This window comes from Pseudorasbora parva, chromosome 1 (genome assembly GCF_024679245.1).
Source record: "Pseudorasbora parva isolate DD20220531a chromosome 1, ASM2467924v1, whole genome shotgun sequence".
In the NCBI taxonomy this organism is placed as follows: domain Eukaryota; kingdom Metazoa; phylum Chordata; class Actinopteri; order Cypriniformes; family Gobionidae; genus Pseudorasbora; species Pseudorasbora parva.
The window spans coordinates 12167390-12182427 of NC_090172.1; the positions used below are offsets into that span (position 1 = coordinate 12167390).

General features: G+C 39.1%; 1 protein-coding gene across 6 annotated transcripts in view; it reads right to left on the reverse strand.

The window, feature by feature from the left end:
• Positions 1-15038, reverse strand: part of cacnb2a (calcium channel, voltage-dependent, beta 2a) — a 67089-nt gene that overhangs the window by 23663 nt on the left and 28388 nt on the right. For all 6 annotated transcript variants that reach the window (XM_067423682.1, XM_067423605.1, XM_067423824.1 and 3 more), the window contains exons 3-4: positions 9773-9895; positions 7636-7772 (exon numbers count right to left, since the gene is read on the reverse strand). In XM_067423682.1, coding sequence (XP_067279783.1) covers positions 7636-7772; positions 9773-9895 — 260 coding nt within the window. The remainder of the gene's footprint in view (positions 1-7635; positions 7773-9772; positions 9896-15038) is intronic.

A 15038-nucleotide genomic window follows, 5' to 3' on the forward strand; every position in this document is an offset into this window, starting at 1 on the left:
CAGAGCATATGCAGTCTATGCACACTATAGTGTCCATGTCCAGAAAGACAATTGCCAATGTCACGTGATTTCAGCAGTTTGGATGGCGTGTCAACCTGCCAAACTGCTGAAATCTGAATCATTGATCGATTCACTGATTCATGAACCGTTCGAATCTTTATTTGAGAAACACGGAAGAGAAGACAATGCTGAATAAAGTTGTAGTTTTTGTTATTTTTGGACCAAAATGTATTTTCGATGCTTCAAGAGATTCTAATTAACTAACTGATGTCACATATGGACTACTTTGATGATGTTTTTATTCCCTTTCTGGACATGGACAGTAAAGTGGGCATAGACTGCATATGCTCTGAGACTAAAATATAAAATATCTTAAACTGTGTTCTGATGATGAACGGAGGTCTTACGGGTGAGGAACGACATTAGGGTGAGTCATTAATGACATCAATTTCATTTTCGGGTGAACTAACCCTTTAAGAGTGCTCTGCTGAACAAAAGAAACAGCCTTGACATTTTGTATGTTTCCCTCATCAGACACTACAATTTCAGGTCTTGCAGACTACTCCTGGGCTGAATCCAAGATCGCCCTCTAAAACCTCAAATCATTATTCCCCACGTTAGTCCACTAAAGCCATGTCCACACTAATACGTTTTTGTTTGAAAACGCATCTTTTTCTCTCTGTTTTGGCCTTCCATCCACACTTGCATTTTAAAGTGGTGATGAATTGAGGAATCAACTTTCCCTTGAGCTTTTGATATATAAAAGCTCATGGTAATATAAGAATATCCTGTAAGTTTCAGAGCTGAAAACTTTCTTGTTAGTCAAAGAAAAACTTTTATTGACACCAGGCTCAGCAAACGGTCCTGTGCTTCATACTTACGTCACTGCGCGGCGAAACACACACCTCTACAGCACGTCTAATCCAGCAGCCCCGCCCACCGACTCACGGAGGGCTCGTGCGAGCTAGCCAACAACAATAAACATGCCGAGGAAGATTAAGATATTGCGTTATTCATGGTTGCGGAAGAACACAGTCGCTGCATAAGCTTCCTTGGGATCCAAATAGGAATGAGTGGTTGAACTTTATTTTTAATGACTTTTAAACAAATCTCCGGTCGATGCTGGATTTGAATCTGCCAGGAATGGTGCAACACACTTATGTGAGTGAATAGTATTGCATTGTTATAGATTGTTTTGCTTATGTGTACGTGTCTAACAGAACATACCTTTAGCACGCTGGACTCAGACACGTATGGGCAAGGGATCGCAAAGCCCGGCAGGCTGATTAAACTTTCTTAAACTGTGTTGTTGTCTCTCGAGTCTCGACTTTTGAAGGGCTGCACACGCGCAGTTCCCGCTTACATTGACCGATCTGGCGGGCTATGTGTAATATAAAAATAATAGTCCAATCAACTGCGGGTGAATGACAAATAAATCATTGTGTTTGTTTGATAAAGATGTTTACGAGCCCTGTGGTCGAGAGAATCATTCTGGTTGCCGCTTCTCCCTCTATCTCTGAACTGACAATAATGTAAAATGTGTACCTTGAATGCAATGTAAGTCGCTTTGGATAAAAGCATCTGCCAAATGCATAAATGTAAATGTAAATGTAATTGTAAATGTAAATGTAAATGTAAATGTAAATGTAAATGTAAATCTCTCCTCGTGAACTGACAGCGGAGCTGAAGCTCATTAAATATGCAAATCTTATCCAATCCTAGTCGTGGGCATTTACTTCCAAGTCACCAGTACGGCATGCCCACCAAAACCCAGTGTTTTGGAGAAAGTATCAAAACCAGTGTAGAAAATAGCCTTACTTATTAGTTATATATTGTTTTTGAATGTAAAAACCACACAAACATCCTTAGTTGACCCCAAACAACAGTATAAAAAAGCCAGTTCATGACACCTTTAAGTCAATGAAAACTTAGCTTTTTGAAAATGTTCTCCAAAGCGGATAAATTTGAAAACCCCGTCTTCACATCGTAATTTGAACTGTGAAGACTGAGATATTTGAAAATGATGACATGTTTAGTCATGTGATGCATATTTGACCAATATATATGCATCTTTATACAGCTTTTGTGCTATTATGTGCTATTCACGTTCACACAGTTGCTAAAATACTTTACTTTGCACACTTTATATCACAGTCCTGCAAAAGTGACAGAAAATGTACTTGCATTTGCAGTCCTATGGAAAAACACGAGTGGAGTTGCGTTTTAGACCAAACACAATGGATGAACGAGTGCGACCTGGACGCATCAGTGAATGCTGAGATATTTTGCTAAATAAAATGATCCTGTTAGTAGAATTGCGTGATAACTTACTGACTACTGTATCACCCCTGTGAGCTTTTATGAGGTTGTACACATGTGCAGTGAGTTGAATTTGGCGTTTACCAGAGGTGGACAAAGTACACAACTCTATTACTTGAGTAAAAGTAAAAGTACTACTGGTCAAATATTACTCTGGTCAAATGTTACAAGTGAAATTTGTAAAAATAGATTTTTACTCAAGTAAAAGTACAGAAGTATTTGTTTTCAAAAGTACTTAAGTATCAAAGTAAATTTCCTTTTTTATGCCAATAATTATTTTATTATTGTTCTATAAATGCACACTGTCTTCGTGGTTTAAGTCATTCAGTGATGCTCCATCTAACGTACTAGCATACGCCTAACTTAAACTCATTTAAATACTTGTATAAAAGTTACTAAGCTCTTTACAAAGCTGTCACTTTAAGGCCGAATGCACGGATCCAATAGCCTGACAAGCCAGACCCACATCAAGATGTTTGGTCTGGAAACTCACCATAGACAGGGCTCAATCCGAGGGGCGGGATAAACGGTTGTCTTTCAAACTCCCTCTGCACGCGATAGGATAGCGCTACAACCAACCAGAGCAACGAAGGTGAAGCAGAGCTCGCTGACTGATTAAACATTCGCCGTATCCGGTCGGCTAAACTACGAACACATCTTCCCTTTTTAAGAATGACTTCAGTGCCGTTCTTTGTTCTTTTCTCAGAGAAAAGCTTAACTCTAAGTCTTCCAGAGTCGCGGTCAAAGCTGATTCGAAAGACCGCTGCCGTTCCCCAGTTTCTGTGTTAACTAGAAGCACGCAAACGCAACTTGGCCGTCGTCATTATGGCCCCGCCCGCCGACTCTATACATGATGTGGTTGGGCTGTCCAGATTTTGAGGAACACAGCTCAGAATGGTATTGAGAGTTCCTAGACGACACTTGCGGGCAAATTAAATTTGCTGCCGCTAGGGTGCGTCTAGATTTCTAGGCTACGGATCCAATACACTGATACACATCTGAAATGCTCCCAACTTTACTCTTCGCTTTCTCCCAGACGTTTATATTTTTAATATTTTATAAGACATGCACTAAGTGTATGCCAACTAAACTAATCTTGATTTTTTTAAAAACTGAAACATACTTTCAAAGTATGGCTATGGGTGCACACACTTGCCTAAGAGCCTAAGAACCGTCTTCTTCCATTTTGCAATGAACTGATCAGTGCTTAAAAAAAGTTGGGAAAATGTATATGACCATATAAGAGTGATTCCTGACAGACTGTCTGAAACAACCACACAAAAAAAAGTCCTTCGAATTTTAGAGCTGCTACAGAAACGACTAGAAATGTAGTTGAGTAAAAAGTATGATATTTGTCTTTCAAATGTAGTGAAGTAAAAGTTATACGTTTCCAGAAAAAAATAATACTCCAGTAAAGTACAGATACTCAAAAAGTGTACTTAAGTACAGTACTCAAGTAAATGTACTTAGTTACTGTCCACCTCTGGCGTTTACTGATGTTTCAGTGTGGATGATAAAACTTTTGGAAAACGTTAGTGAGGACGGAGAGCGTTTTGAAATGAAAACCGGATTAATGTAGACAAAGCCTAATACAGTTCACTTGAGGAGTGAATGAAAACGAGTGAGTGAATTCGGACAGCTGTTGAGTGTACATTGGATGAATGAGTGCACTCAATAACATCCACTATGGTTTCGGACACCACTACAACTGGCTGTCCCCTCAAATAATGCCCTAGTTGAGGGTATTGGGGTGATTTCGGATTCAGCCCAGGACAGGTTTGAGAGCCACACTGGCCTAGGGTTCCTTAAACTCGGTCCTGGAGGGTCACTGTCCTGCAGAGTTTAGCTCCATCCCTGATCAAACACACCTGAGCAAGCTAATCAAGGTATTCTGGATCACTAGAAAATTACAGGAATGTGTTTGATTAGGGTTGCAACTAAACTCTGCCAGACAGTGGCCCTCCAGGACTGAGTTTGAGGAACCCTGGCCTAGACCAACTAAGCAGGTTTTTCCTTCAAAATGCTTCCTTTGTGTTTTTCGTATACAAGAGACAATGTTGTTAAAATTAACTCCATTCACTCACATGGATCAGCGAAAACGATTAAAAACACTATATTGTGCAGGCCAGTAGCTGGCGATGTCACTACACACCTAAAGTCATGAACGTGTAATACTTGTATGCATGACATCAGTTTGCAAAAAAATTATCAAGTTTTTTTCAGTGTTTGCATTTTTGTAGTTTACACTGTAAGGCTGGAAAAAACTAGTAGATGCCAAAATATCTAATCGAGAAACAGGGACTCTCTGAGAAAACAAAGGAAATAAACATCTGAACTGTCCCTCAAGCACCATTGGAGACTCAAGTCTCACCTCACTATCAGCTAATCTACATCTTTCTCTGTTGACCCCCTCTCCCCCAATTAATATGCTCTCAAATGCTGAGATCACTGAAAATACACACAAAATCTCTCTCTTACAATGTCAATCCACACAATACAGTATTATGTGTTTGATATCGTTTGAAATGTCTTAGTGCGACTGGTACAAAGATCTCATCCCCACAGAAGTTAAACAAAAGATAATCAATGTTTTAAGAGTTTAGATATATCTTGCCCAGTGATGCCAGTAACGCGTTACATAGTAACGCGTTACTCTAATCTGACTACTTTTTTCCAGTAACGAGTAATCTAACGCGTTACTATTTCCAAACCAGTAATCAGATTAAAGTTACTTATCCAAGTCACTGTGAGTTACTATTTTAGTCATTTTCCTTAGTAAAAACCGACAGCTTATCAAAATTCTCAGCCCGAGGGCTGGAGCCGTGTTTTTTATTTATTTATTTTACTTTTTACATTGTTGCAGCCATTAAAATAGTTCAGTTTTGTTTTTAATGTCAAAGTAGTTATTTTTCGTTTCGTTTTTTTATTATCCTAATTTAGAAAAATGTTCAGAGCAATTTTTTGTTTGTTAAATTAAAGTTTATATAGGCAAGACAATTCAAGAGCTGGTTTGAGAGACTAGGCTATTAAACATGCGGTTAACTCACTGGGTCGTCACATAAAAAAATTAAAACTTTAATTTAACAAACAAAAATTGCTCTAAACATTTTTCTAAATGAACTTAAAAAAGAAACGAAACGAAATATAACTACTTTGACATCAAAAACAAAGTAGGCTAGTTATTATACCACCACAAAGGCATTTTTGACGAGCTGAGGCAGGCTGATAGATTAGCCTACTGCTCGCAACGGCGCTCAAAAAAACCGAAACGGGCTACACAATCTTAACAAAAAAAAAAAAAGTACATGCAGGTTGTCTTATAGCCTACCTTACACTTCAGCAAAATTAATATAAATCCGATCTTCAATTCCCGCGGTATATGCTCATTTAACGGAGTTCACATCAAAGCAAAAGATTCCAGCATTTTATTCAGCAGCTCATTTCAAATTCAAAGATCGCAATATGAGAGAGAGTGGCCTAAGCACTGGTAAGATCATTAGTCTCATTATTTTATATTGAAGATGATTGTTTTGTGTGACTTATTTTAAAGTTTCATTTACGGCCATATGCGTTGGCTTGCTTTACTCATTTGCAGCGATGTTGCAGTAGCACCATCATATCTATCTGACTACAACATAACACGCTCTCACACATTTATTTTTTAATTATTTGCCAGGAGTAAAATTTACACATGTGGTTTAAACAACCAAATATATTTACATTTGTCCGGTTTAGTTTGAAATGCTTTCATGCACCTTCTGAATTGGTTTGTTTGAGTGATCGGAATTAAATACGAAAGACTCTCGGAAGGCATTTAGGCCTACTCCTGGTCATTTCGCAATCAGATAGATAGGCCTACCTGGTCAGAGAAAACGAATGAAGGAACCAGTTGTAAAAAGGCCATAATTCTAGCAGCTGCACTGAAGAAACGGATCTTTAACCCTGCGCGAGCCATGTCTTGACAGTGGCGCAAGCTATCATGGTCTCATGTTGTTTCCACCAGCACATCTCATTGTTCATTTTAATTATTAAAATAAATATAAAACGAAGGAGAAGCCTAAAAAAGGGGGCGTAAAAAAGTTGGGGCCGTCAGGGCATAAATGCAATAAAGTGTGTTGCCAAAAACGGTTGTCATTTCTATTTTGAGGTGGCAGGGGTGTTGTCGGCAACTGCTGAATGTAACTAATAAAGTAACTTGTAATCTAACTTAGTTACTTTTAAAATCAAGTAATCTGTAAAGTAACTAAGTTACTTTTTAAAGGAGTAATCAGTAATCAGTAATCAGATTACTTTTTCAAAGTAACTGTGGCAACACTGATCTTGCCTTAGTATGGTGGGTGTGGCTTTCAGCCATTTGGCCTTTCATCAATAGGGTCTATAGGACGTGATTAATGCAAATTTCCACCGTTAACATATGTGTCCATTTAAAAGAGTTTTGCATCTGGTTTGGGGTATTTAAAGGAATGTTGCAAAGAGCTCAGGGCTCGATTCTGTAGTCAGGTCAGCCCATAATGCTGGATAGCTCAAGATAGCCAGCATTATGTCATTTTCAGAAGTCAGGTATACAGTATATTTCATTCTTTACTTCAGAGTATTTTGGTGTTATATGGATTACCTTTGAATTGATTATGTAATTGGCATTATACATTTAACTGACTGTTAATAAATTGTTACACTTTGATTGATTCTGACTTGCTCTGGAATTATTCAGGTTATGAACGGGGATAATTTCAACAAAGGGTTAAACAAAATAATTAAATGTGGGATTAAACTATTATATATCAATGACCTAATACCCAAATGGCATTCTAACCTAAATTTGAAATTATGATTAAATGGAATCAGATAAAGAGGAATTGGAATTAAATCCCTTTTCCATGCTGAAACGACCCAACTCACAGCGACCTTCACCCGCCATCGTTAGCCTCCATTGGGACGATTTGGGCGGCCTTACAACACGGAGACAATAACAATATTATTTTCAAAAACTTGAACTTTGAAACCTGCTTTCAAAAATGTGTTTTCAGGCCTCCAAAAGCCAAAATTGTCCCCCTCAGAAAGTCCCTGCTCACGAGGCAGTACTTTTTCAAAGTTTAGGAACTTTTGGCGGGTGGCCCTGGGTGCTGAACATGCTGATTGGTTGACTCCACGTAGCATTTTATTTCATCCACCATTTTTAAAAGTCTGTTGCGGTGCATGCAGTAAGAGTTGTTAGCTATTCGAATTAAGTTAGAAAAAAATATGACCGATGGACCAACAATCAGTTACATTTTGTTTGGTTAAGAACTTGATGCTGTGCCTTTGTGGAGCAGGTACCTTGAGTAAAATTTCCCTTGTTTTCCACGTTGCTCTTGATGGATGCGAGTGCTTTCAAGCTTCACTGGACTTGGGATGAAACCGATGTCACACCCTTCTTTCACCAAGCGACCAATCCACCAGTCGTTGTTAAATTTCTTTCATTAAACACACAAAGTATACAATAACAATCTCACAGAACCGTACAAAGTAAAAATTTCAGAATTTCAGAATCAGTCAGAATTTAAGACCACAAGCAAATTTTATAAAAGTTTTTGGTAACACTTTATTTTGATAGTCCACTTTAGACATTCTACTAACTATAAGTAACTTTGCAACTACATGTCAGCTAACTCTCATTAGAGTATTTGTAGACTGTCTGATTAATATTTACTAAAACTTTATTTTGTCTGTCCCCCAACAGACATTCTACTGACTATAAGCAAATTGGCAGCTACAATTCAACTTATTCTTCTAACCTGAACCCTAAAACCTAACCATAACCTACCAGTCTACAGACAGTCTACTAATACTCTAATGAGAGTTAGCTGACATGTAGTTGTAAAGTTACTTATAGTTAGTAGAATGTCTAAAGTGGACTATCGAAATAAAGTGTAACCAAGTTTTTTTATTGTATGTGTGTCTGTTTGAGTAAAACAATCTGTGATATATGTATTCTGTTGTCTGGGTATCATCAGACCAAGCTCAATATAAGATTGAACATCGGTCTGCTCTGTATTTCCAACTGCACAAGAGGCAGCATAAATGAGCATAATTTAAATGACTCTGCATGTAATTGGATAGTCCTTCAACCAATCAGACCACAAGAGGCGTGATCAACGGGCTACGACCCATAGACATAATATACGTAGACGCCTCATAGACTGACGCTGCCTATTGGAGCGGACGTATCATATCTACTGAGGAAGATGTATTCTCATCTACAATGATCATAACACCCTGAGTTTTTACCGGATTTCCACACGGTTTGGTTTGTTTCAAACTGTAGAGACTTTGACTCTGCTTTCATATAGAAAGACTTTGTATTACGAGCTTTAACTAAGACATATGGTAGACTATGACATATTGATAAATGTATAAATTAATGAATTTTATATTTTAATAAAGAAACAAGTTTGATTGTTCATTTGAATTTATTTCTCTCTCTCTCTCTCTCTCACACACACACACACACACACACACACACACACACACACACACACACACACACACACACACACACACACACACACACACACACACACACACACACACACACACACACACACACACACACACACACACACACACATTCTGTAACACATATACATACAAGCTCCCATATATACTGTACCAGCTCAAAATTATTATTTTTTAAAGTCCTAAAGTACACGTTATAATTCCAGGTCATTCCAGCATCTTACATTACCCTGTCAGGCTTGCAACTGGGACTGGAGAGCTAAAATTTTTTAAAAAGAACTGTTTTGCACAGCTCCAGGGTAGTTAATTTTACACGTTACGTAACGTTAGTCAGTAACGTTAGTCACGATGACATAATTGTATAAATTGTAAAATAACCTAAATTATTGTTCAATCTTCCTTGTGAAATGTAATCCCATGCGATCTGGTGTCAATATTGCGTCGGTTATTGCAACCATAAGCTGCACAAAATATGGGCATAATTGCTCGCTCTCCGTTGACTCTGATTGACTCTGAATGCTAGCGTTGAGTGGAGAGACCCAACCAATATGGCGGCGACGCTGGATCACGCTCCAGCACGTCATGAGGCGTCTACGTATATGATGTCTATGCTACGACCCATCACTTCTCTATCCGTCATCGTGTTAAACCTGCCAATAGCGCGCCATGTGGATAAGCCAGTCTGTGATTGGTTCCCACAAAAGTGTAACAAAAGCAATAGAAATGAATGTATAGGTTTCCAGACTGAGTTGCAGGGCGAAATCAAATCACGGGCAGATCAGCCTGGGTTTACCCAGTCTATGTATTTTGAGTATTGTGCTATGTGCTATATGATATTCATTTTGTTTGTTCAGGTTTATTCAGCATTAAAACTGATTGGAATTCAATCGTAATAATTCTTCTAACTTTTTTCTGTATATATGTATATATGAATGTGTGTGTACATGTATATACATACTTCTTTAACATGAAGGAAATCTTTAGCCTCAAATGAGACTCCCATTCCAGGCACAGGGACATCATCTTCAAAGGAGGCGCTGTACCCAACATTAGTACGTACTGCAAATGCCACTGGTTTAGCCTGTGTATATGGACAGTGTAGAAGAGTGAATACAGTATAAAATATTAACGAGTAGTAGAATAGTAGAAGAGAAAGACTAGAACATTACAACAACTCTCACGCTATTCCAAATCTTTGAAACACACAAAAAAATGTATTTGGAAAAGTGTTTTGACGTTGTCCATTTGAAATTTTGACATATCTCAAATCCGTTCATTAGGTTATATCCTTTGAAGTGGTTTTGATCAGTTATGAATTTATCTTCTAAAAATTAAAATGATTTGAATAAATTTGTTAGGTTTTTGAGATTTAAGTAGTTTTAGCATCATGCCTCATATGCCTTGTTGTGCTGTTTCTCCATGTTCTTATGTCCTTAGGAGTAGCACAAAACATATTTTTAATTCCTCCTACTGACCTTGGCAGTCTAGGTCACATGGGTCCCAACAGGCCCTTCTCTGTGTGACCAGTTCAAGGATTTACTTTTCGTCTTCATCACTATATAATAAAGAAGAGTACTGTACTGTACTGTAGCCTCTGACTGTGACAAAGTACATCTTATCACTATTTGGAAATGTTTCCTGATTTAGCTAGAGCTCTGAGGACTTTAGCCTTAAAGGGTTAGTTCACCCAAAAATGAAATTGATGTCATTAATGACTCCCCCTAATGTCGTTCCATACCCATAAGACCTCTGTTCATCTCCAGAACACAGTTGAAGATATTTTATATTAAGTCCGACAGCGTATCTAAATGTATGCACACTATACTGTCCATGTCCAGAAAGCTAATAAAAACATCATCAAAGTAGTCCATATGTGACATCAGTTAGTTCATTAGAATCTCTTGAAGCATCGAAAATACATTTTGGTCCAAAAATAGCAAAGACTACGACTTTATTCAGCATTGTCTTGTCTTCCGCGTTTGTTTTCAAACCTCAAAGAAAGATTCAAACGGTCATCAAACAGGGTATTGATATTAATTCATGATTTGGATCGCCAATGTCACGTGATTTCAGCTGGTTGAAAACAAACGCGGAAGAGAAGACAATGCTGAATAAAGTCCTAGTTTTTGTTATTTTTTGGACCAACGTGTATTTTCAATGCTTCAAAAGATTCTAACTTACTAAATGATGTCACATATGGACTACTTTGATGATGTTTTTATTCCCTTTCTGGACATGAACAGTATAATGTGCATACACTTAGATACGCTCTCGGACTAAATATAAAATATCTTCAACTGTGTTCCGAAGATGAACGGAGGTCTTACGGGTGTGGAAGAACATTAGGGTGAGTCATTAATGACATCAATTTCATTTTTGGGTGACCTAAACCTTTAAGGAAGATGTGTGTGTGTTTCTAAGGGCGTTTTCACACCTGAAAGTCCGCACTAAGGTCCGAACCAAAGTTCGTGTTTGGACATTTGGTTCGTTTTGGTTTGCTTTCACATTGCAGTTATGTCAGCGCACCAAAGAACTTTACATGACGCACTGGCGTCCTGTCGTCATCATCTATGTGGGCTGCATCTTAACATTGATTGGTTTGTTAGCGGACGTGCGTCTGACGTCAGTGTGTTGTCAATTCAGCGGCTAACTTTGACAAGAATGAACAGCAGACGCATCGTTGCCAATACTGTTAATATTATGGCATTACTATCTGCAGCACCAACTATACTCGAGGCAAATTCACCAAATGAACGTCCTCGTTGAGCAAACATTTTATCGGCGCCGACAGGAAAGGAGGAGCTCCTAAAAGATAGGCTTTTTAGCCAAACAATGTATTTTATTTTATAGTTATGTTTAAATATTATAATGTTATTTTTAAATTTCATCTAGGCTAAATTGATTATGAAACGTGCACAGATGTGCAATATATGTCAAAGACATTAAGATTTGTTTTGTAGAAAGCTTTATTTTGTATCTTAATTTTAATAAATGTTTCATCGTTTGCCTGAATTTAATAAATAAGCTTAAATAAATAATATAGCAGACATCCCGTGACGGAGTGATCATTTGCGTTGCACATGAACTGGAGCGGTCTCATAAATAAACCGAAACTCATATAGTCAAGCAGAGCACGCTGTTCACGCGAGCTGACATAAGTACACAAGCGGTTCTGGTTAAAATGCTGCGCGCTCCATCACTGCTGCTCACATGTGCAGTGAGTTTAATCTGTGTTTTTTCACTAATCCTACACCAGAACTTCCTGTAAATGGTCTGAAAGTCCGAACTATACAGAAAATGCTTTCACACAAGAAACGAACCGAACCTTTGTTCTGTTTGGTCCGGACCGAGACTACCTCTTTTCGTCGGACCAAATTTCGTCTGTTTGGTCCGGACCATGGTCCGGGGGAGGTTTCACACCTGTAATTTTGGTTCGTACCAAACTGAAAAGTCCGAAAATCCGGACCAAACAAGGTAGGTGTGAAAGCACCCTAAGTGTCTTTGTTACAGGATGCCCTATGAGGCGATGGCTCCAGTAAGGTGAACCACTGGCATTCTGGGGTGGTGGAATGATCATATTAAAGGTCAATGTAACTGCAAAACACATTGTTTGAGATGTGAACTGATATGTACGGACTGCACATCATTGAAAACACTGAAGGTACTCAAGTAAGTTTTTTCATAATCGAAAGTTATTTTGCATTTTTAGAGCAAATTCTGTCTTCCGGAAAACTTTGAAAAGCAAAGTTGGAGCAAGTCATGGATTTTGACGTCCATGCGCAATATCGTCAAAGATCTTGAGTGGAGATTGGCTGCCTATCATGCCTATTATTCATGACAAAGAGCTCATTAAGGGTGCTTTCACATCTCTAGTTCGGTTCATTTGGTCCGAACCAAGGGCAAACAATTATACATTGTTGCATTTTTCAACTTTTTTAGTTCCCTTTCACACCACACTGATTGCTTTGGTCCGAACCAGTTGAAACGAACCAAAACGCAAGCACGTGACAACATCCACATCGCTCATTGGCCATGGCGTATTTCCTAAACTGCTTTTTGATTGGTCAGAATTTATGTGTGGGAAAATTCCAGCCTAAGAGGCAAAGCCAGCAAACTATAATAACACTGTGGAGAGACGACTGCGCGGGATAGTTTTGCGATTGCTGCTTTCAGACCAGACCAAATGAACCGCACCAAAGAGGGAAACGAACTCTAGTACGATTCAACCGAACTAAATGAGGCAGGTGTGAAAGCACACTAAATCCAATCACTGTGCTGTATTATGAATCAGATCACATTACAGCAGAGAATTCAAACAACACCCGGCATGATGAGTTTAACAACGCTCGCAACGCGCATGAATCATTTACGGACCGGAGCAAGCTCGTTTTTAGGTTTTCATGGACATACTTCATATACTCTGTAAATTATTTGAATTGTATAGCTTTTACAGTATTATTGCTGTATTTCCAGCTTTGTCTTACTGTAGAAACTATTTACAGGACAGTTCCTGTCCATTTTTGCTATTCTTTGAAAAAATACTTGGCCCGCCAACCCTGAACCGTACATCACTAACACACACACGCACACACAAGCCTCACTTCAGACTTAGACAAATCAACATGATTAAAACTTCTGCGATTGTAGTTTTCCTTCAAATATCAAGTGAAGAGAGTGAACAACGCACATCAAGAAAGGAATGTTATTTCACTATTTAAGATTCACCGGCCTGCTGAGCGGCTTATGTTTAGTCCATCTGGAAAACACATAGCTGCGGGACGTTGGGCTTTGCGAGCCCTAGGCCATAAATGTCCTAGTCTGATCGCACAAATCGCAGCACAATGAACCAACACCTCAAATAAACGATTCTCCAGCCTGTGACAGCGAGCCAAGTTATGTTCAGTTGGACTCGTACATAATCAGAATATCAAACGATCTGTAACAATGCAAAACTATCACATAGCAAATTTATTTTTACTCACATTAGTGTTTTGCTTTATTCATTCATGTAATCTCATCCTGTCTGCAAATCCAGTCTCTTGTTTACAAACGAATCCGCGGTGAAATGAAGAAACAAGCATGTAATGTCTTATCCCCGTTAGCTGGATCTTCATTAGTAATAAAGTTCAACCACACATTCCTAATAGTAGAATCCAAAGGAAGTGCTTTTGCAGGGACTGTGTTCTTCTGCAACTAGGCACAGCGCAATATCTTGCTATTTTCAACATGTTGATTGCTCTTTAGCGCGTGCGATCCGTTAAGCTCCACGTACACCCAGTTCATTTATGTTACATTTCTTGCACAAGTCTGTTACAGAATCAGGCGTTCGGCATTAGCCCTGCCAAGTCTGGAGAGTGTTTTTACAGTTTAATGAATTCAATTTCAATAAAAGTTGTTAAACAGTGCAAATGGACTAATTTATAACAGCGTTTTTTTACCTCTCCCAAGCAGTTTCATCAGGCACCTGCATTATTCATTGACCCTGTACGCCAGGTAAAAGATTCTGACGCGTCTATCATAAATTATGTGGATGACATATTCATTATAGACCAGCGGAGTTCAAACGTTAAACTGCTGTTTTGAAAGCCCTTGAAAATTAGGGTTTTTAAAGTGAATTTGAAAAAAGCTACAGCACAACCGAATTATCTGGGTCAAATTGTTGGAGTTTATGGCTGACACATCACCCCAGAGAGATTTAAGGCCATTGCCGAACTTGGTCGAACCACTGTGTGGTGTGGCAAGCAGTGTGGCGAGGGACCACGAGAGAGGCCGGTGACGAGTGGTAATGAGTACCAGCTGCGTGACACACCGGTCTCGTCTCGCGGCCAAGGGACGGGAGCATAAAAGGAGGAACGAAGGCAGCGGAAAAGGAGAGAGGACCAGGCCTGGACTTTACGTTATGTTTTATTATGTTTATGTGGGCAGTCGTCCGTGAGGGGCTACCCACGGTTTATTGTGTGGGTATTTGCGGGCAGTCGTCCGTGAGGGGCTGCCCACGGTTTTAGTTTCATTTGTTTATTTATTTTGAATTAAAGTTTTGAAGAGTTCGCCGGTTCCCGCCTCCTTCCTTCCATCCACGAACTTTATTACATTGGTGCCGAAACCCGGGAGGAAGGAGGGACACGCTGCCGGAGAGCCCTCGCTGCTGAGGGGGATCACGGTGCTGAGGAGTTCGGGCAGCGCGGATGATGAAAGACCGCGAGTGACTGCCCGAGGCGGTGATG